The 26,434-nt window shown below is 39.7% G+C and overlaps 1 protein-coding gene across 1 annotated transcript in view; it reads right to left on the reverse strand.

The window, feature by feature from the left end:
• MRPS31 (mitochondrial ribosomal protein S31) overlaps nucleotides 1–22,706 on the reverse strand; it is a 37,786-nt gene extending 15,080 nt beyond the window's left edge. The window contains exons 1-6 of the mRNA XM_037986770.2: nucleotides 22,426–22,706; nucleotides 17,922–18,206; nucleotides 10,291–10,449; nucleotides 8,243–8,383; nucleotides 5,379–5,458; nucleotides 576–719 (exon numbers count right to left, since the gene is read on the reverse strand). Coding sequence (XP_037842698.1) covers nucleotides 576–719; nucleotides 5,379–5,458; nucleotides 8,243–8,383; nucleotides 10,291–10,449; nucleotides 17,922–18,206; nucleotides 22,426–22,550 — 934 coding nt within the window. The 5' untranslated portion in view covers nucleotides 22,551–22,706. The remainder of the gene's footprint in view (nucleotides 1–575; nucleotides 720–5,378; nucleotides 5,459–8,242; nucleotides 8,384–10,290; nucleotides 10,450–17,921; nucleotides 18,207–22,425) is intronic.
• Nucleotides 22,707–26,434: the final 3,728 nt, after the last annotated feature.

Here is a 26,434-nt window from a genome sequence, read left to right on the forward strand (position 1 = left end):
TTTGCTTTAGGAAGAGGTAACATCTCCAAAAAATACCCAGTAAAGTAGATGATATTCTGTTGCCAGTTCAAAGCGTCTGTATTATGTGGGCAAAGACTTCCAAAGCCTACTAAGGTTTTTGCTTTGAGTGGCTCATACAAGTTCCTTATAGCTCATTAATGCAATGGTTTTATGACTAAAGGACACCAGCGTGAGACTTTAAGAGTTGTAATGTTCTCCAAATTTTAAGTATAATCTCATACGCCTTATGTAATTTCTTGAAGATTCACCAAGTAATATCCTGTGTAGCAATTAGAAAACTGGTATCATTTGTAGTTCTCAGTCCTTTTATGTCATAGAAATTCATGCTGGATTTTTGCCATATAGTTTTACTTCTTCATTTTCCTTATCGAATATCTAAAAATAAGTGAAATTCTAACATCTTTTTTAAAAAACCTTGTCACATTTATTTTAGTACACCATGAAGATATCCACAAAAGGTTTTAAAATTCATGTAAGTATCTACACTCCAAAAGTTAAGTATCTGGCAGAAATAAACTCAATACATTTTATAACCCCCTGAAATTAACACATACCTGCTTCATTGTTAATTGGGAACTCCCACAGTTTCCCCTCTTTTGTCCACTGGATCAGCTCTTCAAACCCATTCTGAAGGAGTTGTTCATCTACTGTGGCTAACTGCTTAGCAAATTCCACATCCCACAGTGAAGGTGATGCGTCTGTACAACAAAGACATTTTAAATAAGAACAAGTCAATGTAAGTGTCTTTTTTAAAAAGTTACAACCAATCTTGAATTGATCATGTATTTTTCAGACCCTGACACTCATAATTAAATAGTATAAAATAAAAAGTTACTGAGAGATAACTGCAAAAATTATATTAAAAATGGTAACTACAATAATGGCAAGCTTAGCTTTTGTTTTACAATGCCAGGTAATCACTGCCCCCTCTACTGGAAAGAAAAAATAAATTTGTGTTTTGTGTAAGGGTATTTTTATGAATGTGAATGTTTTTTGTAGAATATGTGATTTTGATTTTTAAAGTCTAGCCTGTTATCTTTAGTCTATCAAAATAAGTTACAAATGTACTACTGTTAACTAAAGAAGTTTTATTAACAGAATAACAAAACTGATAATGAATACTGATTACTTCCTCTGTGCTTAAATGTATTTATTTTATGCATTAGTGCATGTAATTCTCACAACCAACCCTATGAGTAACGTATTATCATGTTGGCTAATTACCACTATCATATTACATGTTTCAATAACTTATTTACTTCTGAAACTTCAGATCATCTTTTGAAAATGAGCCATATTCCCACCAGTTACTGCTGCTAGGAACATAAAATGGTACAACCACCTTAGAAAACAGTTTGATGGTTTCTTAAAAAGTTAAAAATATATCTATTATTCAACATAGTAGTTTCATCCCTGGATATTCACCCAAGAGATAAAACATGTCCACACAAAGACTTGTACACAAAAGTTAATGGCAGCTTTCTTTGTAATAGCCAAATGTGGGTTGTAATTTGGGAAACAACCCAAATGTCCACTAACAGGTGAACAGGTACAAAAATGTGATACATCCACACAACTGTATACTACTCAGTAATAAAAATGCGTTACTAGTACATGTAACAGCATATGGATGAATCTCAAATCATTATGCTGAGTCAAAGAAGCCAAATGCAAAGGAGTACATACTATGTGATTTCAGTTATGTACAGTTCTAAAAGATACAAACTAATCTATTGTAACAGAAAGCAGATCAAAGGTTGCCTACGTACTGTGTGTGGGTGTGTGTGTCTGCGTTTACTGCAAAAGGACACGAGGAAACTTTGTAGGTTCATGAAAACGTTCAGAATTATAACTGATATTTTCATGGATGTATACATTTGTTAAAATTAGTCAAGTTATATAATTTAAATATATGCAGTTTGTTGCACATAAATTATACCTTAATAAAGTTGTAAAAAGAAAATGAATATCAGTATCTATCCCTTGGCTACCTTTTTTCCTATATTTTTATTCTTTAGTTATTTTTACTAATATCTTCTATCTTTCTTATTTTTTTCTGTGTGATATCACTTTTTAAAATAAATGAGGATCGTATAGTTTGGTAATGTACTTTTTTCACAATTAATCCCCTACCACTGAATATTTTGATCATTTATATGTTTTCTCTTTTAAATACTATAGTGACAAATGTCCTTGTATTCTGTGCGTATCTGTAATATTCCCTCAGAACAAATTCCTAGGAACACAATTTCTGGTTTAGAGGCATAGACTGCATATGATCTATCCTCCAGCTAACCTCTTTACCCACTTTTGCCAAGCCCCACTAAAGCATATCAAAAAATAGCTCAATTACTCTTCTACCTGGGTAAGCCTTATTTTATCTATTTTGCTTCTTCTGAATCTATTTCTATAAGCCTTTATGTGCAGAAATGTGTGTAGATATTAAGTATTTTGGCCTACATCATCTAATACTGGGAAACAATCAGTTGTTAGCCTCCACTAGCCACATTTACAGAGCAATCACACCAGTAAAATAACTTAATTGTCTCAGTTATCTTTTACTCGGTGGTCACTGAATGACCTACGTTTTTTCCATCATCATTAGGATCATCACTATATTTTTACACTTGCTAATATTTGTAAGCATTTATTAAATATGCACTATGTTCCAGGCACTGTGCCTGACACTTTTCTCAGATTACCTCATTTAATCTTCGAGATGTATGTAGTAACCCTCATTTTATAGGTGGGGAAAGGTTAGTGTGGCAGAATCTGAATTGGAATCCAGTTCCACACAACACCAACACTCTTTCTGTTAAACTATACTGCCTGTGGACTCTAGGATAACCAGTAGGGCCTACGACTATATCCTTTGTAGCAGTGGTAAGAACTTAGTGGGGAACAAGACATGGGAATCATGGAACAGAATAACTCATTCAATCAGTCAATAAAAAAGTTACTGAATGCCAACTATATTTCCAGCATTATTTCAGATGGTGGCAAAACAACAGTGAACAATTGCTAAATTTTACGTTTCCACATTTTGCTACTCTTGTATTTAATTGGGAACAAACACCATTCTTTAGACTCATGCAAGTATAGCATATTCACACAGTACCTTCATGAAAGTAAATTATTACATAAATTTGTGTGCTATTGTCCTCACTAGAGTATAATCATTTGATACTGTTTTATCAAATACATAAAACTTTGGTGCTACCTTGCCAACTAACTTCAGTTTTAGAAATAAGATTTTTTCATTTTAAAAAGTAAGCTGGTTCCTTCAAGAATCTCAAGAATCTTCAAGTGTCTGTCTTGGCTGGACAATAGCAGCTGCCCTGACAACCAATTTCTTCCTTTTTTTTTTTCTTTTTGAGACAGAATTTTGCTCGTCACACAGGCTGGACAGGCAATCTTGGCTCACTGCAACCTCCACCTCCTGGGTGCAAGTGATTCTCCTGCCTCAACCTCCTGAGTAGCTGGGATTACAGGCACCCGCCACCATGCCCAGCCAATTTTTGTATTTTTAGAGAGAGGGGGTTTCACCATGTTGGCCAGGCTGGTATCGAACTCCTGACCTCAGGTGATCCACCCACCTTGGCCTTCCAAAGTGCTGGGATTACAGGCGTGAGCCACTGTGCCCTGCCAACAAATTCCTTTCTGATGCACGCTTAACCATTTGAGCAGGGGAGAGGCGATTCCTTGTCCCTATGCATTTTGCACTTCCTTTTCATCATACACAAGAGAATGCAGTTTTTGTAATACAAGAAGGGGGTTGTTCTTTTAGCTTCACCTTCTGTTCAAATGAACAAACACTGAATTAACTTCTTTCCTCTATAGATACATATTTTACAGTACAGTTTGTTCAAAAAAGAATTTAAGATTTAAGATAACTAGTTCCTATTATCTGTAAGCCACATGAGTAGGTATACATGAATGAGATCCAGTCCCTAATAGTCTATTAAATAGAGGGAAAATCAAAAGTTCATATAAGTAGCTGTAGAAACATTAAATGAGCCCTTGGAGGCCCGCCTAGGAACTTATCTATCATATACAACATTCTTTTTTTTCCCCCCTTCGAGATGGAGTTTCACTCTGATTCTTAGGAAGGAGTGTTATAGCACAATCATAGCTCACTGCAGCCTCGAATTCTGGGCTCCAGTGATCCTGCCACTTCAACTTCCCAAGTTACTAGGATTATAGGCATGCACCACCATGCTTGGATAATTTTTTTCTATTTTTTAGAGAAACGGGCTCAATATGTTGCCCAGGCTGGTCTTGAACTCCTAGTCGCAAGCCATCCTGTTGTCTCAGCCTCCCAAGTTCATATACAACATTATTTCTACCAAGATCCAAAAAACTAACTTCTTTTCTTTAGAAATGCTCATCACTTATATGCTACAGACCATTTGTATTAAGTTTCTTCATTTATTTTACTAGTAAACTAAATGTAATGTCAAGCAAGAGGACACTCTTATTTCTCTTTTAGACTTAAAATGGCAAATTTCTTACCCAAAGAAAACACTATAGGTCTGTTAAATATATTCCTTGAATGTTCTTCCCATCTCCGGAACAATCACTAAGTCACTTCAGGAAGTTATTTTGTACTATCTCCTCTTCTAAGCTGCCTAAGGGCAGGAACCAGTATATCTTTATGTAATAGCATAGAGATACACTGTAAATGGTAGTTGATTATTAATGTTCTAACCCAAATTAGTAGCTAATCTGGACATCTGGATTTGGTAATTGGTAGTACTTTACCTCCCATTGTCTCAAAGAATGCAACATTTCAAGGGGGAAACCTGACCAAAACTAACAGGGTTGGCAACTGTAGTGTGATGTGTCCCCCACCAGGTTACTTAAGAGCGTTATGCATGTTGCTTGGATCCTGAAGCCTGGGCAGGGAGCCAAGGCCATGGTGCCTAGCTGAGAAGCAGGTGTCCCTGAGAACCCAAACATCCCTGGGCATACCTGGGAACATATCAGATAACACTGTCATCGCACACACAGAGTAGGCAAACAGCCAGAACATTAGCTGAAAGGCAGCTTAGAAATGGGAGACAGGGTGACTCTAGAGCTGCTCAGGAATGTCCAGTATATAAGTTCTAGTAAACTCATCTATTTGCAAAGCTGGACTTGCCCAAATTATACTTTGGTCTCTCAACTCCTTCCCAGCTTGGGGGGACGTTACAGTCCCAAGTTTTCCTTATAACAACTGCCACATTCGTAAGCAGGATCCAGGCCAATGACAGAATGAAATATTAAAATATCCAACTATTACACCATTAGAACACTAAGGACATCTTGGAAAGATGGAATGTTTCTCCCCAGGAGAAAGAGTGTTATTCTTAACAAACCTGTTTCAGGTGCTTCTTTAGTAACTGCTGTCATGTCAAAAATATTAAGTCTTTTCCCCGAGAATATGTTTTTCCTAAGTCTAAAAAAAGAAAATAACATTTTAATGAATATATTTTAAACTGTCAACAAAAATTATGAGAAAATACCTTAAGTGAAATATTCTATGTAGAAATTAAAAATAATTCCACTGACCCACATCAAAAAATCTTAGCTAAAATGCCACATTTTTAGGACCGATAAACTAAAAACAGAAATGTGCACTTGAAGTTTTGCTTCATATACAACAAATCAGTTACAGCAATTTAATTTCCAAAATACCTAATTGAAAAGATTAGCTTACTTTGCCATAATTTTTATTTTTTCGCTTTTATATTAAGGTTTTAAAAACTCCATGCTGTGAAAAACTATAAAACTATGCTAAAATAGAAGCTGTTAAAGTCAACATTTGTCTTTAAGGGCAGAAAACACTGCAATGTTTAATTATAAATTATAATTATAAAAGACTGCATTGATAAATCACAACATTCTCTTTCATAAAGCAATCATTCTGCATTTTAAAATAATTATTAACTTTCTTTACGTGACTATTTTTAATTAACTATTGAAATATCAGAGAGTTAATAGGTAACATTTTCTCACACACTTGATAATCAACTGCTTTATGCATCAATTCACATATTTACTTGAATAAATTTACTGGCAGATTAAAATCCAGTTCATAAACTGGAGGGTTGGCCAGGTGAGGTGGCTCACGCCTGTAATCCCAGCACTTTCGGAGGCCGAGGCAGGTGGATTACCTGAGGTTAGGAGTTTGAGACCAGGCTGGCCAATATGGTGAAACCCCGTCTCTACTAAAAATACAAAAAAAAATTAGCCAGGCGTGATGGCAGGTGCCTGTAATCTCTGCTACTTGAGAGGCTAAGGCAGGAGAATCCCTTGAACCCAGGAGGCAGAGGTTGCAGTGGGCTGAGACTGTGCCACTGCACTCCAGGCTGGGCGGTAAGAGTGAGACTCCGTCTCAAAGAAAAATAAAAAATAATAAAATAAACTGGAAGGTTAGTTTTAAAAATAATTTTGAATTCTTGTTTTTTTAATAAACTAAATTACTTCTCTCTACTAAATACAAATAACTGGAAAAAATGCAAATACCATATGAACGTTAAATAATGTGATCTCAAATCATAAAATCTTCCATCTAGTAGTTCCAAGTTATTTGTAAACAAAGGATTTTATGCTCCAGAACTCTCTTCAGTGCCTTGCATTCTTCCCCCTCAACCACATGTCTGGTAAACAGGATGGTGGATTAAAGCAAGTCAGAGCAGGCGGCAAATGCCTTGGTAAAGTATTGAATTTCAAAAGAGGAATGTACTACAAAGAGAGGGAATGGACATTTGCTGAGCACCTACCATGTACCAAATAGTTTACCCGTGTTTCTTTTCTATTCTTTAAGAAAGCCATTTAAGCCAGGTTTCACTTTCAGCATTTTATAGCTGGGGAAACAGGCTGATAGAGGCTATAAAAGGTGCCCCTGTCACAGAATTAGTCAGTGGCAGTGCCAACATTCTGAGGCAGGCCAGTGTGAACTATCAATCTCCAAAAGAAGAAGTCAGTCCAGGCCTGGGTTGTCTGGGGTTGATACCCCAGATCCTGCCCCAGTCACAGCAGGGTGAACAACTGGGCATCTCATCACTGCTTCCCCTTACTCACCTCTAGCTGGCTTGTTAACACATTGAAGGCACAGAAACCCCTTTCCTACTTTAGTTTCTAAGTTTTAAAATATTAAATATCAAATCTAATATTAAAAATCAGATTATAATATACCATCCTAATGTAGTTGCACAGAATCATGTTCAAGATGAATGATTCAGTTAAATATTCTCGAGGATTAACTGATTCAGTTAAATATTCTTAAGTAAAACTCCAAGTACACCTTTCTCCTGTATTCAATAACATGTAACGGATACTAAATCACTTTAAATTAGTAATTCAAATAATCTTCCAAAGTCACCATAACCTCTTGAACTTCCTGTGTTAACTGCTGACCACCTTTTCCAACTTTCCTGTATAAATTAGTAATTTAACACCTGGAAGGAGTTAACTCAAGTTCCTGATTTTACTTAAAACAAATCCACAGAATACACAATGCATTGAAAACACTCCAATTGTGAGCATATCCTGCTATAAAGACAAGTTAATTTTTGTCAGACCATGCCAAATATCTGGTTCTTCCTTCCCATCTATCACTTTCAGGGTTTAAAGAAGAAAAAGAACAGAAACATTACGCAAATACAGAACAACTTTAAATTCTCAAATAACTATGTAAGGCATAGCTCAGCATCTTTAAGAACTTCAAATCAGTAAATTCAAGTGGCCACAAATAATCTACCATTTTAAAGTATTATATAAACTTTTTTCCTCTTGCCTTTCCTTCTTTTTGTTGATGATGGGTTATTTCTCTAAGCTACGCCAACAGATAAGCATGTATTGAGATATAAAGGCTATATGAATACACAGTATTAGACGCATATTTAAAATGAAAAATAATGTTTCTCACAAAATACTTATTTGCTCAGAATTCAGTCAGCTCCTCTTATTCTAAATCAAAGGACCCCTGTTCATTGTGGGTAGATGTGAAGCATGGCCCATGTTGATTTCAGGTATGGAAAACTACAGGACTGGCTAAATCCAGCACATGGTTCCCTCTCTAGGAAGTGGTATACAGAGAGTAAGAACACAGATGTAAATGCATTCATAATGTTCAAATATCCAACAGCAATAATAAACACACATAAGAAGATAAATCTACAGTTAAGGTAAAAACAAACTACACAAACGAAACCCAGCAGATTACAAAGCCTGATACCTTTTTCTAAGATCAGTGGTCTTCTGCTGGTCAGGAGAACTGTCATAGCCATCATCAAATTGAATCTGATGCTCCGGTCTTGAACGAACTCTAGCTGCAGAAGGTCTGGCAACTTTCATATCTGATATTATGTTACTGAAACTGAAATAATAAAAAGGTCAAGTGTATTAGAAATCTTAGCTACAGAACAATAATAAACTTCCTTAAACACGAGACTGAGATCGTTTCTTATTTCATTTTTATGCACTAATTACATAGCATAAAAATGTTTAAATAAAAAATGTCACCTATTAACAGTCACATAACATGGAACATTACAATTTGTTTACTGTCATCTTTTAAAGATGTTCTTCAGAAATCTTCATTTAAAATGTGTCGCATGAAAAATTATTCAGAGAAAATGATAGGAAAGTAAAATCAGTATCTGTTATACCTATCACCTACATCCAATAACTAAATTAAAACCAAGAGTTAGCCATATTTATTTGTTGCTTTTTATTTGTTCAAACACAAATAAAACGAGTCACTGAACTAACAGTCCAGATATCTATGTCTTCCTTTTTTTTTTTTTTTTTTTGAGATGGAGTTTCACTCTGTTGCCTAGGTTGGAGTGCAGTGGCGTGATCTCGGCTCACTGCAACCTCTGCCTCCAGGGTTCAAGCAATTCTCCTGCCTCAGCCTTCCGAGTAGCTGGGACTACAGGCACATGCCACGACGCCAGGCTAATTTTTTGTGTTTTTAGTAGAGACAGGGTTTCACTGTGTTAGCCAGGATGGTCTTGATCTCCTGACCTGGTGATCCACCTACCTCAGCCACTCACAGTGCTGGGATTACAGGCGTAAGCCAACATACCTGGCCTTTTTTTTTTTTTTTAATTACAGTTTCTTGTCTCACTCTATCGCCCAGGCTGGAGTGCAGTAGTGAGATCATAGCTCAATGCAACTTCAAACCCTGAACTTAAGTGATCCTCCTGAGGCTGGGGGCAGTGGCTCATACGTGTAATCTCAGCACTTTGGGAGGCTGAGGCAGGCGGATCACGAGGTCAGGAGATCAAGACCATCCTGGCTAACACAGTGAAACCCCATCACTACTAAAAATACAAAAAAATTAGCCGGGCGTGGTGGGGGTCACCTATAGTCTCAGTACTCGGGAGGCTGAGGCAGATGAATAGCATGACCCCAGAAGGCAGAGCTTGTAGTGAGCCGAGATCGCGCCACTGCACTCCAGTCTGGGTGACAGAGTGAGACTATGTCTCAAAAAAAAAAAAAAAGTAATCCTCCTGCCTCAGTCTCCAAAGTAGCTAGACTACAGGCACACGCCGCCATGCTCACCTAATTTTTTTATGTTTTGTAGAGATGGGGTCTTGCTTTTTTGCCCACGCTGGTCTCAAATTCCTGGCCTCAAGTGATCCTCTTGCCTTAGCCTCCCAAAGTGCTGGGATCATGGGCATGAGTCAGCACACATGGCCATTTCTTTTAATTTCTTGAAATAAATCTGGTATGCACACTGAGAACAACTGATTTAGATCACTCTCCAAAATGAGGCAGTGTTACTGCTTACTATACTTACTACTTACTATAATGAAGGCAGCAAGTAGTATAACACGGTATAAAACAATGAGAGATGAAGAGAACGAGTGGAAAGATGTCAGAAGAAATATAGAAGAGGAAAAAGAGAAGGAAACAGACCTGAAGATGATCATACCATGCATAAAACCAGCAAGCTATTTAACTGGAAGAAATTACTTTTCTCAGAGAAGCTACCTGTTATTTATTTTGAATAACATTACTGAATTTACCATTTCTTTTTTCATGGACAAGAAACTGTAACTTCCTAAAAGGAAACTTTATTCAATTGTTTTTTTAAAAACTATAATCACAATTAAGACATAAGTTTTTTAAAAAAGTTGAATTGCTAAAATTATGTGGTATATTTTATATACAAATTCCACTTACGTGGTATATATTATGTGTATTACTCACTAGCCACATGAAAATGGCCCAATTTGAGATATAAACATTACTGACTTAAGGGTTTGATTCACTCACCTAATTTTAGGTCGCTCTGCACCTCTCTGTGCCCTTGACTCTTCCTCATGCTGCCGGAGCTGCCTCAGCAGCTCTGACTTTGTTGTTTGCTTGTCAAAAGGGAGAGAATCTGCCACAGCAGATGCAGCTGCCACCAACTCAGGACTCAGGGGCTCAGTTCTGAAAAAGAAAATGAAAAGCAAATGAGAAAGAAAAAAAGAGAGATTGGCCAGGTGCAGTGGCTCATGCCTGTAATTCCAGCACTTTGGAAAGCTGAGGCAGACGGATCACTTGAGGTCAGGAGTTCGAGACCAGCCTGGCCAACATGGTGAAACCCCATTTCTACCAAAAATACAAAAATTAGCTGGGCGTGGTAGTACGCGCCTGTAGCGCCAGCTACTCAGGAGGCTGAGGCAACAGAATTGCTTGAACTGGGAGGTGGAGGTTGCAGTGAACCAAGATCACACCACTGCATTCTAGCCTGGGAGACAGAGTGAGACTCCATCTCAAAAACAAAACAAAACAAAACAAACAAAAAAGAGAAATTGCTTATTATGCCATTAGTTTAGTGAAAAGTAAAATGATTTTTGGAGAAAACTTCGGTGTTCAAAACAGTATTCAATTCCATTTCTGACAAAGGCAAGAATTCTCAACCATTAGGTACCGGTTTTATATAAACTTTGAAATGTTAAATGTTAAAATTAATGGATATTTGCTGAGGCACAACACTAACTCAGAACAATATATTAAGGTGGAGGGGCGAAGGACAGACCAGCCTCAAAAATTATAAATTACTGGAATTTTTAATTAGATGCTATTGTATTTTGGAAACAATATACATTGTAAGCAAATATTAAGGCAGGTTAACCAGTTCACAGAAACTTTACTAGAACCAACCTAAAGGTCTATCATCAGAATAGAAAAACAAATTGTGACACATCCATACAATGGAAGAGTACTCAGCTCATGACAACATGAATGACTTCCACAGACATTAGATCAAGTGAAAGAAGTTGGACACAAAGAATACAAACTACAAAAATTAGCCAGGCATGGCGGCGCGTGCTTGTAAAATCCCAGCTACTCTGGAGGCTGAGACACGAGACTCGCTTGAACCTGGGAGGTGGAGGTCGCAGTAAGCCAAGATTGCACCACTGCACTCCAGCCTGGCTGTCAGAGCTAGACTCTCAACAAACAAACAAAAAAATCTGTATGATTCCATTTATATCAAGTTCCAGAACAGGGAACACTAATCTGAGGTGGAAAAAAAAAATCACAACAGCAATTGCCTCAGGACTGATGGCTACTGACTGGGAAGGTGAAAATGAAACGCAGTGTCTTGTAAGTGTGTGGGTCACAGGGGCTTATCTGTTTGTCAAAATCCTACAGCTAACATTTGTACACTTTAATATCTGTAAATTTCACCGGAAAATAAAGAGCCATAAATCATCATCAAGTAGGAGATGGAAAGAGGGTGAAGGCATAGATGACACAAGAATGGCAAAATGTTGATCACTGTTGAAGCTGGGCAATGGTAGAAAGGGGTTATACCATTTTATGTTCTTTTCATATGTTTTAAATTTTTCATAAGAAAAAGCTTTTAAAAGCTTCCTAAATTAGAGCAAGTTAATAGAAAAACATTCTATTATAAAAACAAAATAAATTATTTACAACATTTTTTCTTTCTTTCTTTTTTTTTTAAGAGACAGGGGTCTCAATATGTCATCAAGTCTGGCCTCGAAGTCCTGGGTTCAAGCAATCCTCCCATTTCATCCTCCTGAGTAGCTGTGACTACAGCCATCTGCCACCATGCCTGGCTATTTGCAACATTTTTTAACTCACTGAGAACTGACATCTCAATGAGTGGGATCCAAATTAATGTTTTTTTATACCTGGCTTTCTATATTATGATCTGTTACCTAATACGAAAGTTAAATTTCCCAAATTCCTGAAGTTCCTGGAGAAAGATTTTAAGGACTTAACTAAGGTATGAAAGATCTAAAATCTGATAGGAATAGAAGAAAAACAGAAGACTGAAACAAGGGGTCGGGCACGGTGGCTCATGCCTGTAATTCCAGCACTTCGGGAGGCTGAGGCGGGAGGATCGCTTGAGCCCAGGAGTTTGAGACCAGCCAGGGATAGAGAAAAAAAGAAAAGAAAAGGAAAAAAAAAAAAATTAGCCAGGAGGTTGAGGCTGCAGTGAGCCATGATTTGTCTACTGCACTCCAGCCTGAGCCAGAGTGAGAGTCTGCCTCAAAAAAAAAAAGGGAAATATAACAGTTAAAATAAAATGTGCTTTCAAAACTGTTACCTGTGAATAAAGTTTTAATCTTATTCCAAGGTCACTGTATTTCTTTCATAAACTACTTGTGAACTTCACTTTCAAATTTTTATGTACTTGATCACAGTATACACAGAACATAGATGAATATTCATTTTCTAGAATCATACATTTCATAACAATGGTTTCATATATAGTTATACTCTCTGGCTTTATAATTGGGAATGTTCTAATTAATAAAAATTATGGGGGAGCCTCTGTCATTGAATAATTTTTACATACAGGGATCTTTCTTCATATATTTTAACAATGTAAGGAGAACTTTTTAAAGTATCTTTGAACAATCTATTCTATCCTGTAATTAAAACTATTTCATGAATACATACTTTACCCCTTGATAACATTCTGTACTTTTAAAATTTCTTTAAAATAAAATAAAATAACATAAGATTTCAGAAAAGAATTCTGATGAGGGAAAGAAACTACTGAGTGGGTACTTAAATTGGCACCGCTTTTGGCAGGCAACTTGGTGACATAGATCAAAGGCAAAAAAAACGCACATCTTTTGACATAGCAATTCCACTTCTAAGAATATGTGTTTAAAGAAAATAAATAAGAAAAAAGAAAAAGAAAATAAATGGCTGGGCATGGTGGCTCACGTCTGTAATCCCACACTTTGGGAGGCCAAGGTAGGCAGATTACTTGAGTTCAGGAGTTCATGACCAACCTGGACAACACAGTGAAACACTGTCTCTACAAAAAGAAAAAAAAAAATAGCCAGGTGTGATGGTGCATGTCTGTAGTCCTAGCTACTACTCGGGAGGCTGAGGTGGGAGGACTGCTTGAGCCCAGACGTGGAGGTTGTAGTGAGCTGAGATTGTGCCAGTGAACTCCAGCCTGGGGAACAGAGCAAGACTCTGTATCAAAAAAAGAAAGAAAAGAAAAGAAACAGATTTGTGAAATTTGAAGGATACTGCATACTCCAGCCTCAAGGCCTAAGCAGTTCTATCCTCTATGCCTGAAAAGGAATTCATCTTTCAGGTATCTGCATGGCTTTATCCCTAATTTGATTGTAATCTTTGCTCAAATGTTACCTTATCAGAGTTCTTCCCTGATTATTCTTAAAAATAGCACCTCTCCAGCACCCCTATTCTTTTTTTTTCCCCACCCAGGCTGGAGTACAGTGACACAATCACAGCTCACTGCAGCCTCAACCTCCTCAGCTTAAGCAATCCTCCTGCCTCAGCTTCCTGAGGAGCTGGGACTACAGGTGCATGCAATCACACCCAGCTATTTTTTTTCATTTTTTGTAGAGACCGGGTCTCACTATGTTGGCCAGGCTGGTCTTGAACTCCTAAACTCAAGCAATCCTCCTGCCTCAGCCTCCCAAAGTGCTAGGATTATAGGCTGTGCCTGGCCCAACTCCATCACTCTTATTTTTCTTCATGTTTCACCACCTGACATAGTATAGACATTGTGTGTGTGTGTGTGTGTGTGTGTGTGTGCGCGCGCGCGCGCGCGCGCGCTATACATACATCTCCTCGCCTACATCCCTCCCCCCATTTTAATGTAGGAAGCAGAGACTTTGTTTTGTTCAATGTCCAGTCTCTAGCACTTCAGATGGTGTGTGAAATATAATGAATTCCCAGCAGGGATCAATTAAGGAAGTAATAGTTAGCTGATGCCTTCCAAACAAATCAGGTTAAGAGGAAGTTAAAGCAGATGCTAGAAATTTTGATTATTGCTGCACCACCAGGGATATTCTTAGGTTTCACTAAACATTCAGACCCAAAGGACCACTACAGGTGACACCTGGTCCAGTCCATTCAGGAAGATGAAAGGTAGAACTACAGCAGGCCAGCAGGGCAGCCTTGGGTGTCCTTCTCAGTAGGAGTTCTTGCAGTGTACATGCAGGTGACACTTCACACAGTCATTCATCTTAGAGTAAGGACATGAGATCTGCAAGCTGCCTGGCTTACTGCCCCACAGGAGCCAGTATCTCTTGTAACAAGGCCACATGCAGTTTCCAGGGTCCCTGCAAAGGACATGCAGTAAGAAGAATCACTGCATTTATGTCCTAAATATGGTATCCCCACCAGGTGCCCACAGTTCTCCCAGGCCAGATGCAATCTATGAATTAGGGGTCAATTTTGTCATGACAATGTTGCCTATAATATAGCTGAAATTCTACAGTTATCAGGTACCAGATGTATAATCAAAGCAGATTATACTTTGAGAAAATAGTGACAGCATCACTTCTGGTTCTACATGCTCTTCCAAAACATTGCCAAATATCCATCAAGAGAATCTATCTTCCCTCCCTGAAAACCAGGGGAAACTTTGTGACTGTCCTGATGAACAGAACAAGATAGAAGTAACATGCTGTGACTTCTGAGGCTAGATCAAATAATGTGATACAGCTTTCACTTCCATCTCGCACGACATTTGTCTGTGGAACTCAGTTACCAGGCAAGAAATCCAGGCCACATGGAAAGGCCATGGGTAAGTGTACTGGCCAAGAGCCCTAGCTAAAGCCTCAGCCAACAGCCAGTATCAACTACTGGAAAAGAGCCCTCAGACGATTCCAGATTCCAGCCTGGAATCTACCTCAGCTAAAGATGAATGGAGAAGACACAAGCTCTCCACTTGGGACCCTGGCTCCCAAACTGTGCCCTAAGGCACTCTGGGGCACCACAGGAAAACACAACCACGTCAATAATGATGTAAACCAGGCAGTTCACAGTAACATTACAGCAGTCCCTTCATATCTGCAGGGGTTGGGGGAGGTGGGGCCGTGGGATACGGGCATTGTTTCCAGGAACAGCTCTGGCCCCCACCAGGATGGATGCACAAGCCCCTTACATAAAATTGCAGAGTACCTGAGTGTAAGTAATGCACATCCTCCAAATACTTTAAAATCATCTCTAGATTACTTATAATACCTAATTATGTAAGTAGTTGTTACACTGTGTTTTTTTCTTTTTTTATATTTTTCAATCAGAAGTTGGTTGAATCTGTGGACGCAGAACCTGAACATACAGAGGGCCACCTGTATATTGCTCCATTCCTATCAATGACATTCTATCTTTGTTAAAATTGTTTCTCAGGAGTGGTTGTAATAAAAACAAATATCCCAGGAAAATCAATGTGGAACAAGGGTGATCATGGTAGTGTCCAATCTTATTACAAGGCTAGGTCATTAAAAAGAAAATACAACTTTCTCTTGGCTCACTTTCTCTTAAGACACCCGCCCTGGAACTCAGCCACCACGCAGTGATAAAGCCCAGGCCACAAAGAAAGCCACAGGTAGGTGTTTCTGCTAACAGCCTCAGCTAAGGTCTCAGCTGACAACCAGCATCAACTGCCAGGCCTATGAGTGAGCAAACTTCAGATGATTCCAGCCTCAGACTTCCAAGTCTTCCAATTGAGGCCCCAGACATCACAGAGCACAGACTGGCCTTCCCCACCGTGTTCTAGTCAAATTGCTAACCCACAGAATCTGTGAGCATAATGAATGAACGTTTTACGCCACTAAGTTTGGGAGGTAGTGTAGCCATGGTAACCAAATCAATGAAGGTTCAATATATAATACAAAGAAAGAAAAGCAGGCTATGTGTGAAGCAATGATGACAGTGCCACATGAAGCAAAGATCATGATTAACCTAATCCCGTGCACCTTGGAGTCCTTGAAAAAGGGGGAGGGGAGGAAAAAAATAATTAAAAGACACCTTTTAAAACCTCAAAACAAATGTACCTCATTCACCAGTCTTTTGATGTGGGACCAAAGCCTCTTCTTTGAACACAGGACCATGATAGAGGCTCTAAGGTACATCTTTTATATACATCACACCCATCCTCCAAGACTCTCAATTTTAGTTTAAGTGGAAAAGTGGAGCAAGAATGTAAGAAAGCTTACAAAGCAATCTAAGTGTATGATCTTCCCACATATGTATGTTTGCCTCATTCACACCTAATTGGAAAGAAAATTTTTAAATGACCTGTACTGACTCTTTCCAAAGCCTTCAACTCACTTTACCATTTCTGTAATAGTTAATTCAATTATAGTTATAATAAACAGCATAATGGGTCATAAATAGGTCTAGGAGCTTTAAAAATGCCACTCTTGATAAATATTTATATATGTTTGTATTATTTTTTCCATATATTTATATATAACCATTTTGTTTCTAAAAGCAGGAGGAGGAGGAGAAGTACCTATTATGGGTACTGATCATCTGAATTAGCTTACTCTACCACCCAGTCATACTTTCTAGAGGTATTTTTGATATAATGTAGAAAACAAGAAGTTCCATTAAAATGTTAAATCAGTCTGGGAAACAGAAGACTCTATTAAGGTCTGTTTGTTCTGGTAACAGAAGTCAGTGATGAGTATCCTAAAGCCACATATCTTACTACTTGAGTTAATGACATCATTGAAATACATCACTACACAGCACTAAAAAAAAATACTGCCATTTAACCTACTGCACAATGCCAACATATCACTGACTGCACTTAGAATTAAATATAATACTCTTCTGACAAACACAAGTAATTGTAATACTCTGAGGAAACTACCAAGAAAGCTGAAAGCACTGATAGGTATTGATCAAGGGAAGTCATATAAAGCAGTTGTAATCAATGTGCTCAAACTTTATTCCAGAAATCTTTAAAATGGAAAATTTTAAATAAGCAAGTCCTTTACAGACATTAAGCTACCTTCAAATCAAGATGTAAATGATATTGTTAATGAACAACTTAAAGAGGCAATTACATGGCAGTTAATAACACTGATAAATATGTAAGAGAGTGAAATTCTCAATGAGATCACTTCTCTTTTCCTTTCTCTGGCTTGTGTACAGATATCCTCTTGTTATTTAAATATAATACAATAACAGCATTTCTCAAGTAATTATTATTTTGTTGGTGTTGTTGCTTAAGACAGAGTCTCACTCTGTCCTCCAGGCCGGAGTGCAGTGGTGCAATTCTCGGCTCACTGAAACCTCTGCCTCCTGGGTTCAAGTGGTCCTCCTGCCTCAGCCTCCCAAGTTGCTGGGATTACAAGCATACGCCACCATGCTCAGCTGATTTTTGTATTTTTAGTAGAGATGGGGTTTCACAATGTTAGCCAGGCTGGTCTCAAACTGCTGACCTCAAGTGATCCACCCGCCTCAGCCTCCCAAAGTGCCGGGATTACAGGTGTGAGCCACCACGCTCAGCCTCGAGTAATTATTAGAGTCCCTGTGTTTACAAGCTGATATTTATTCTTCATTAATTCAACATTTCCCAAGTACTTGTATTAAAAATATTTTTTACCAAAAGAAAAACTTACTGGAGTTACAAACAACATTTGAATTACAATTAAATTTACCTCTTCTTTGGAGCATATTCTGTAGCTCTTTGAAGCCTGCCAAGTGTAGCTTCCAAACTTGTAAGTGGTCTTCTGTTGGGGGGCTTTGTTGTTTGTACATTTACTGTGCTTAATTCAACTTTCATGCCCTTAATAATGTCTAACAAGTCTTTTTTCGTATTTTCCTTTGCACTGTCTTGGCTGTCTGAAGTCTCCTTGGAAGTCTCATCAGTTCGAACAGACTGCTCATCTTTCTTGCTACAGATCACGCTGTTAGTGCCAAAATATCTTTGGATATTTTTCATCCTGGAAAGATGTATTAAAGAAAAAAATGAAAAATACAACACAGTCTAATAAAGTAAAACACTATGTATCTAAAATTTTTTTCAATTCAAGCCCTTTCCATTTGCTTTTTTTTTTTTTTTCTTTTTTGAGATGGATTTTCACTCTTGTTGCCCAGGCTGGAGTGCAATGGTGCGATCTCGGCTCACTGCAACCTCTGCTTCTCGGGTTCAAGCGATTCTCCTGCCTCAACCTCCCGAGTAGCTGGGATTACAGGCATGTGCCACCACGCCTGGCTAATTTTGTATTTTTAGTAAAGATGGGGTTTCTTGGCCGGGCGCGGTGGCTCAAGCCTGTAATCCCAGCACTTTGGGAGGCCGACACGGGTGGATCACGAGGTCAGGAGATCGACACCATCCTGGCTAACACGGTGAAACCCCGTCTCTACTAAAAATACAACAAACTAGCCGGGCGAGGTGGCGGGCGCCTGTAGTCCCAGCTACTCAGGAGGCTGAGGCAGGAGAATGGCGTAAACCCAGGAGGCGGAGCTTGCAGTGAGCTGAGATCCGGCCACTGCACTCCAGTCCGGGCTACAGAGCAAGACTCCGTCTCAAAAAAAAAAAAAAAAAAAAAAAGATGGGGTTTCTCCATGTTGGTCAGGCTGGTCTCCTTTTATAATTATTGTTAACAACCATAACAGCAGCAACTTAACATTTATTGGCATATACTACATGCCTCATCTTGTGTAATATACTTTATGTACATTTCTCATACCCACATTAACTCCCTAAGGTCTCTAATTTGCAGATAAGGAAACTGAAAATCAGAGAAGTCCCAAAGTCATGTAGCTCACAGCTCACTAAGAACTAAGACACGCCGTGTGCCACAAATACGTAAAAGTGTGCTGAGCTATTGATCACTTGGTCCTTCGGGTGGCCAGGGGAGGTCTGGAGGTGCTGGTGCTCCCAAGTCTGTTCCCTCCCTCTATTTACCCCAGGGTTCGGTAGTAAAACACTGACATGGTTAATAAATGACAACTTATTATTCTCAAACCCAAATGTGACTGACTACAAGTCCTTGCTCTTAACATAATACCTCTTTAAAAAGTTATCATTAAACAATACAAAAATAAATTTCTATCAGTAAAAAAGATTATTTCAAAAAAACTTTCTGAGTGGGTGTTACCTAATCTGATCAACATTCTCATCGAGCGACATGCCACTTAACCCATAACCATTTGTAAGGTAAGCTAGAATGGAACAGAAAAGAGAATAATCAATGGCTAGAAATGTCACTTTTGCTTTCTTCACCGGATACATTTATGAAAAAGAACAACACAAATGATTACATTTATATTAGACTCACGTAAAACATTTCCTAGTTCTAAGTAACCCAAATATCCAATTTTATTCTGTAGGGTTAAAAACTTGTTTTGGTATTTGATTACTGAAGAACTTTCAAAACTCTGAATATGTTAGTTTCAGTAAGAGGGTATATTAAAAAGTCATTCATTAAATATAGTGAATATCTACTCTGTGGTGGGCACTATCCTAGGTACTGACAATATATTAGTAAATAAGAATTTCATGGTCCCTGCCTTTATGAAGCTGACGTGCTACAGCACTGCTTCTCAAACATTAATATGCATAGAATTTTTTTTTTTTTTTGAGACAGGGCCTCACTCTGTCAGACAGGCTGGAGTGCAGTGGTGTGATCTCGGCTCACTGCAGCCTCGACCTCCCTGAGCTCAGGGATCCTCCCACCTCAGCCTCCTGGGTACCTGGTACTAATTTTTTGTAGAGACAAGGTTTCGCCATGTTGCCCAGGCTCGAATTCCTACACTCAACCGATCTGCTCGCCTCCCAAAGTGCTGGGATTTCAGGCATGAGCCACCACACCTGGCCCATAGAAATTATCTATGCTCCTTGCTAAAACACACTTTGGTCCCACCAAAGAATTCTGATTCAACGGCTTTGTCCAGGAGACAGTTGAGAATTCGCATTTCTAACAAACTCCCAGGTGACGCTAACGCTGCTGGTCAGAGGACCACATTACAGTAGCTATGTACGTTACTTAATCCTTACAATTTTACAGAACAGGTTTTATTATTCTCACTTTACAGAACAAACTGTTGCCCACAGAGTTAAAGCAGTAGTTATGAATCTTTAGAGGTTATACAAATCACACAGAGAGCTGACTTAAAACACAGTTCTTAGTTTGAAATTTAACATTTTTAACTAAGACCCCAGGTGATTCTCATGCGGGTGAGCTCAAGAGCCTGTATCAGACACTGGGTTAAATATTTTATCAAGTTCAGCTGGTGCGGTGGCGCATGCCTGTAATTCCAGCAGTTTGGGAGGCGGAGGTGGGAGGATCATAAGGTCAGGAGTTCGAGATCAGCCTGGCCAATATGGTGAAATCCCGTCTCTACTAAAAATACAAAAATTAGCCAGGTGTGGTGGTGGGTGCCTGTAGTTCCAGCTACTTGGGAGGCTGGGGCAGAAGAATCACTTGAACCCGCGAGGCGGAGGTTGCAGTGAGCCGAGATCGCGCACTGCACTCCAGCCTCAGCAACAGAGTGAGACTCTGTCCCAAAATAAATAAATAAATATATATATACACACACATATATAGTATCAAGTTCTCAAAGGCAGAAAATGGCAGCTGCAGGTTAAGGATACTTACATGAAAGAGAAATGGCAATTTCCAAAAATGCGGAAACAAACTATTTGATCTGCTAATGAAAACGTCAGAGGCTATCAAATCAGGCACTTTAAAATTAGAAAAAAACCAACTGCATAACTAGTATCCTCATAATCAGTACACAGGACTCTCATTATAACATTCTATTTAAGAAAACGGTCTATTATTTTACATTTAAAATTAATATTCAAGGTATTTTAATAGAAAGGTGGTAATCAGGGGAATGAATCTCACATATAATCTTTACTACAGTGTTTTCTTTCAAGAGCTATCGTACCACAGAAAGGAACCCATATGATAGGAAAATCACATCTAAGTAACCCCCTAGCACTAAAAATAATAAAACTCTAGATTTAACCTCCCACCTGAGTTTGTTTCCACTGACAGCATCTCATTAGTACTTAAAATGCAACACCTTCAAAACCACATTCAAGACTCCTCTTTCAGACTGACTTTCCATTTTTCACACTTTCTATATTAAAAGGCCCCCTAATGTAAACAGGTATTTTTTGTTTTCTAAAAATTATAACATATGTACAAATCTTTCTCAAGCCTGGCTCCACATTCTTCTGTTAACATTAAGGATACCCTAATACTCCAACGCAGCCAGTTGAAATCTTAGTTACCTCTGACCACCCTACCATTATCCCATGATGTCACATCCCTTTAACTCTACCTGTGCAATTTTTCTCCTCCATTCAGCTGGTCCTTCCCATCTTCACTGCTACTAACCTGCTTCAGCACTGTACTTAACCAAACTGCCTTCTGAGTGTTACGCATGGAATTTATGCAGTGGAATTAGGTTTTCATAATAAAGTTCTCAGAGAATAAATACCAAAACCAAGTATGCCGCAATTCCCTTTTTTTCCTGGCTAACTTCAACCAGTGGTCCTCCTTCAGATTGCATCAGACTTTTTCCAGAAACGATATCCTGAGTCTCCCCTACAATGGTTAGGTGTCCCTATTTGCTATCCCAGCAAATATTCACTCATGTTGGCTGAACAGTGTACTCTGTGCTTACCTACACTATCTCAGCTATTACTTCACTACATAGCACTGGAATTGTCTACTTGCTGGAACTACACGCTCCGTGATGGCAGGACTGTCTCACTTGGGGTTTACAACCAGTACCGACACGCTGTTTTTCAAGTTTTTCAGTAATGAACTAAAGAATAAATGAAGGAAAACAAATGAGACTATCAAATAAATCTTGGGAGGCAAAAGGTAAAAACAACTTTGCTTTTGGAACCTGAGTAAACTGACAGATGATAAGACGAATGAGGCGCGGCGTGTAGTATTAAGAGCACAGCGACCAGGCTTGTAATCGTAGCTCTATTTTCCACGCACACTATGACCTTCGGCAAGTCATCTTTTCTTTCTGGGATTTCTCTTTCCTCAGATTTAAAGCAATAGCTTCTAAGATCCAGCAGGTAATAATATCGACTCCAGGAAGTCGGAGGATAACTGAAATGTACAGGACCAGGCACGGTCCTGTATATTTCAGTTATCCTGCGGGGCCAGAAGTGCTGAACTGCGGTACCTGATCGTTCCGTGCCGGGCAGCGAGTAGCATAATCGCAGCCGCTGATGTCTCCGGGCTTCCAGAGGACAAAGGGTGGCGGGTAAGGGGGCGAAGAGGTAGGAACGTCGAGACTCTAGGAAACATCGCCGAGACACAAAATGAACCAAGAACGCAACTGAAATGGTGTGTCCCGCTGCCAAACACGTCCCCGTCCTCTCTTCCGTTTCCAGCCTGGCGCCTTCCTCTCTCTTTGCGTTCCGGTGGGCAACAGGAGCGGGTAACTGTGTTCCGGACTCGCCCGCGGCCGGGCGGAGCCAGCTGCCTCCAAGCGACCCCGCCCACCCCGCGAGTCTTAGAGGCGGACTCCTGGTCAGAGTTCAGGAACGGTTCGCCGGCCGAGGCGGGTTTCAGACCCGCGAACCGGACAGTGGAGGGCGTAATCAGTTGTGCGAAAACTACAGATGGGGCCAGTGAGATCAGTCTCTTATTTAACGGACAATATTTTGCGATGTTTGGAGGGAAAGGGTCTACAGGGTTCACCACGTTCTCAAAATGCTCAATGGCCACCAAACAGGTTTGAAAAAATTACTAAAAGACCTGCTGCCCTATGAATTAGCGTTTCCTTTCAGTCTTTATTCTTGATGTAGAGGCAGAATGAGACATGGGTTTCATTTTTCAAAAATGGCTTTAATGGCCGGGCACGGTGTCTCACGCCTGTGATCCCAACACTTCGGGAGGCCGAGGCGGGTGGATCACTTGAGGTTCGAGACCAGCCTGGCCAACATGGTGAAACCCCATCTCTACTAAAAAAATAAATAAATACGAAAAAAACACACAAAAAATTAGCCGGGCGTGGTGACGGGCGCCTGTAATCCCAGCTACTGGGGAGGCTGAGGCAGGAGAATCGCTTGAACTCGGGAGATGGGGGCTGCAGTGAGCCGAGATCGCGCCATTGCACTCCAGCCTGGGCTACAGAGCGAGGCTCTTGTCTCAAACAAACAAACAAACAAACAGGCTCTTGTCTCAAACAAACAAACAAACAAAACAAACAAACAAAAAGGATTTACGCTGGGTGCCAGGGGCGCAGTGGCTCATACCTGTAATCCCAGCACTTTGGGAAGCCGAGGCGGGTGGATCACTTGAGGCCAGGGGTTCAAGACCAGCCTGGCCAACATGGTGAAACCTCGACTCTACTAAAAATGCAAAAATTAGCCTGGCGTGATGGCGAGTGCCTATAATCCCAGCTACTCGGGAGGCTGACACAGGAGAATAGCTTGAACCCGGAAGGCGGAGGCTGCAGTGAGCCAAGATTGTGCCACTGTACTCCAGCCTGGGCAACAGAGACTCTGTCTCTAATAATAATAATAATAATAATAAAAGAAAAAAAGATTAAAAAATGCAAGAGAGAGACTTGGCTTTTACCTGTCCGTCATGAAACAGGGAACTGTGACCCCAGAAAAGATGTGGGGTTCCCAAACTTGGAAGGGCATGAGAATAAATCTGGTGGGAAATGTTGGCTAATAGGACACATGGGAACCACTAGCCTAAAATTCCATAAAGGCATTCCAAAGTTTACATCAACATTTTCCCCGTCCTCTCAAAAAATAATCAAGGTGGGGAGGAGTGTTTTTGTGATGCTCAAACAGAGCTTACACTGAGCAGATCTTCCTGAGATCCACTAACACTAACAGAACCTCTGTCACTGAATGCTCTACACAGTACACTTGGGGATGCTTACTTTGTCTGATTTGTAAAAAGCCAAACTTAAAAAAAATTGAAGCATAACTTTGTCAAAAAACAAAATTATGGCAAATTTAGTGTAATTGGCTTTTATTTGTGATTCTAGAACAGGGTGACATCTCATTCTATAAAATAGTGTGAGTGTTCCAATGAGTTGAGCAGAGGGGTTTGGCTTTATAAGCACAAAAGGGTTGAAGAAAATAGAAACAGGGAATAAAAATCAGATTGGTCATTTCAAAGCTGCCTTCCTTATTAAAGGGTTAAAACAGAGGGATTTCCTTATCAAGCTGGCTCAGGTAAATTAGGCCCCCTCTGATTGGTGCTGTGAATCTCCTGCTTTTTTCAAAGTTCAGTTTGATTACTTGGCACGTAGCACAAGTGACTATTCTGGTTTGGTCTGGTGTGCTAGGGGCTAGTACAGGAAGCTTGTCCAAAACTACAGCCTCCTATAAACTTTAGCAACTTCAATATAGAAAAGTATATGAATTATAAATATGTTGATGACAATGTATTTTTGTTATTGTTGAGATGGAGTCTTGCTCTGTCACCCAGGCTGGAGTGCAGTGGTGTTATCTCAGCTCACTGCAACCTCATCTCCCAGGTTCAAGCAATCTTCCTGCCCTAGCCTCCTGAGTAGCTGGGAGTACAGCCGTGCGCCACCACCCCCGGCGAATTTTGGCATTTTTAGTAGAGACAGGGTTTCACTATGTTGGCCAGGCTGGTCTCAAACTCTTGATTTCAGGTGATCTTCCCATCTCGGCCTCCCAAAGTGCCGGGATTATAAGTATGAGCCACCGCGCCTAACCAAAAATGTGTTTAAGGAATGATCACAGAGTTAATACACCCATATAAACCTCCACCTAGATCAAGAAATAGAATATTAGCAGTATGGCATACTTTTCTTGATATCACTTGATACCCAGTGGAAAATCCATTCTCGAGTATAATAAGCAGTCCATGTGGATCACATTTAATAGTTACTTCATCTTTTTTCTCTCCTTCCTTCCTTCCTTCTTTCTTTCTTTTCATTTTTTTTGAGACGGAGTCTTGCTCTGTTGCCCAGGCTGGAATGCAGTGGTGCCATCTCGGCTCACTGCAAGCGCCGCCTCCCGGGTTCATGCCATTTTCCTGCCTCAGCCTCCTGAGTAGCTGGGACTACAGGCGCCCGCCACCACACCCGGCTAATTTTTTTGTATTTTTTTAGTAGAGACGGGGTTTCACCGTATTAGCCAGGATGGTCTCGATCTCCGGACCTCGTGATCTGCCCACCTAAGCCTCCCAAAGTGCTAGGATTACAGGCGTGAGCCACCGCGCCTGGCCTCGATTTCTTATAATAGCCTTCAAATGGGTTTTTTAAAACCCTAAAAACTCTTGATAAAGGAGATGAAAACTTCCATCTCAATTTCACAGCTTCTCTGGGGGAAAATCTTGTCCCATTTACCCTGTTCTTAATCTACTCTAAGGTAGTGCAGACACAGTAAATTACCTCGCTGCCGCGTACGGGCAGATAGGCTGTGACTATGTGAAAGTGCCTGGCTGAGGGTCACAAGCCAGAATTGAAATTTAGTCTTCTCTATCATTTGGTTCCTTCCACTATCACTTTCTTACAAAAGAGGCTTTCTTTGACCACCATGGTTAATGTAGTCTCCTGCCCCATCCAGTCGCACTCTGGCAGGGATTGCTGTGGTCCACCTATAACTATTCTCTTCTTCTGGAATTTAAGCTGAACTCATGACCCTGTCTCTACAAAAAAATAAAAAAATTAGCTGGGCATGGTGCACCTGTGGCCCCAGCTACTTGGGAGGCTGAAGTGGGAGGACCGCTTGAGCTCAGAAGGTGGAGGCTGCGGTGAGCACTGACTGAGCCACTGCACTCCAGCCTAGATGACAGGGAGAAAACCTATCTCTAAATAAATAAATAAAATTCACTTTAATAAAAAAGAGAATTAATAGGATAGTTCTACTTGGCCATAAATTAAACCATAAAGAGAATTTCAATAAATTCCCCCCAAATTTCAAGTCTGTACTTTGAAAAACTAATATAACTTGTGTAATTTTTTTTCCAGAGCAATCATTTATGAGAGTGACAAAAATAAAGCCGAAGGTAGAAAATGTTTTTCCTCCCCTAACTTTCTATTATGGTATTTGATTCACCAGTCATTTTCTTCCCAGGGCCCCTTGGAAATGTACTTTTTAGAAACAAGGCAAGAAATAGAAAATCAACTGAAATTGCTCCTGATACAGAGCAGTGACTTTGTCCTAGCTATCATAAAATTCTATATGAATTAA

This window comes from Chlorocebus sabaeus, chromosome 3, assembly GCF_047675955.1.
Source record: "Chlorocebus sabaeus isolate Y175 chromosome 3, mChlSab1.0.hap1, whole genome shotgun sequence".
NCBI classification, from domain to species: domain Eukaryota; kingdom Metazoa; phylum Chordata; class Mammalia; order Primates; family Cercopithecidae; genus Chlorocebus; species Chlorocebus sabaeus.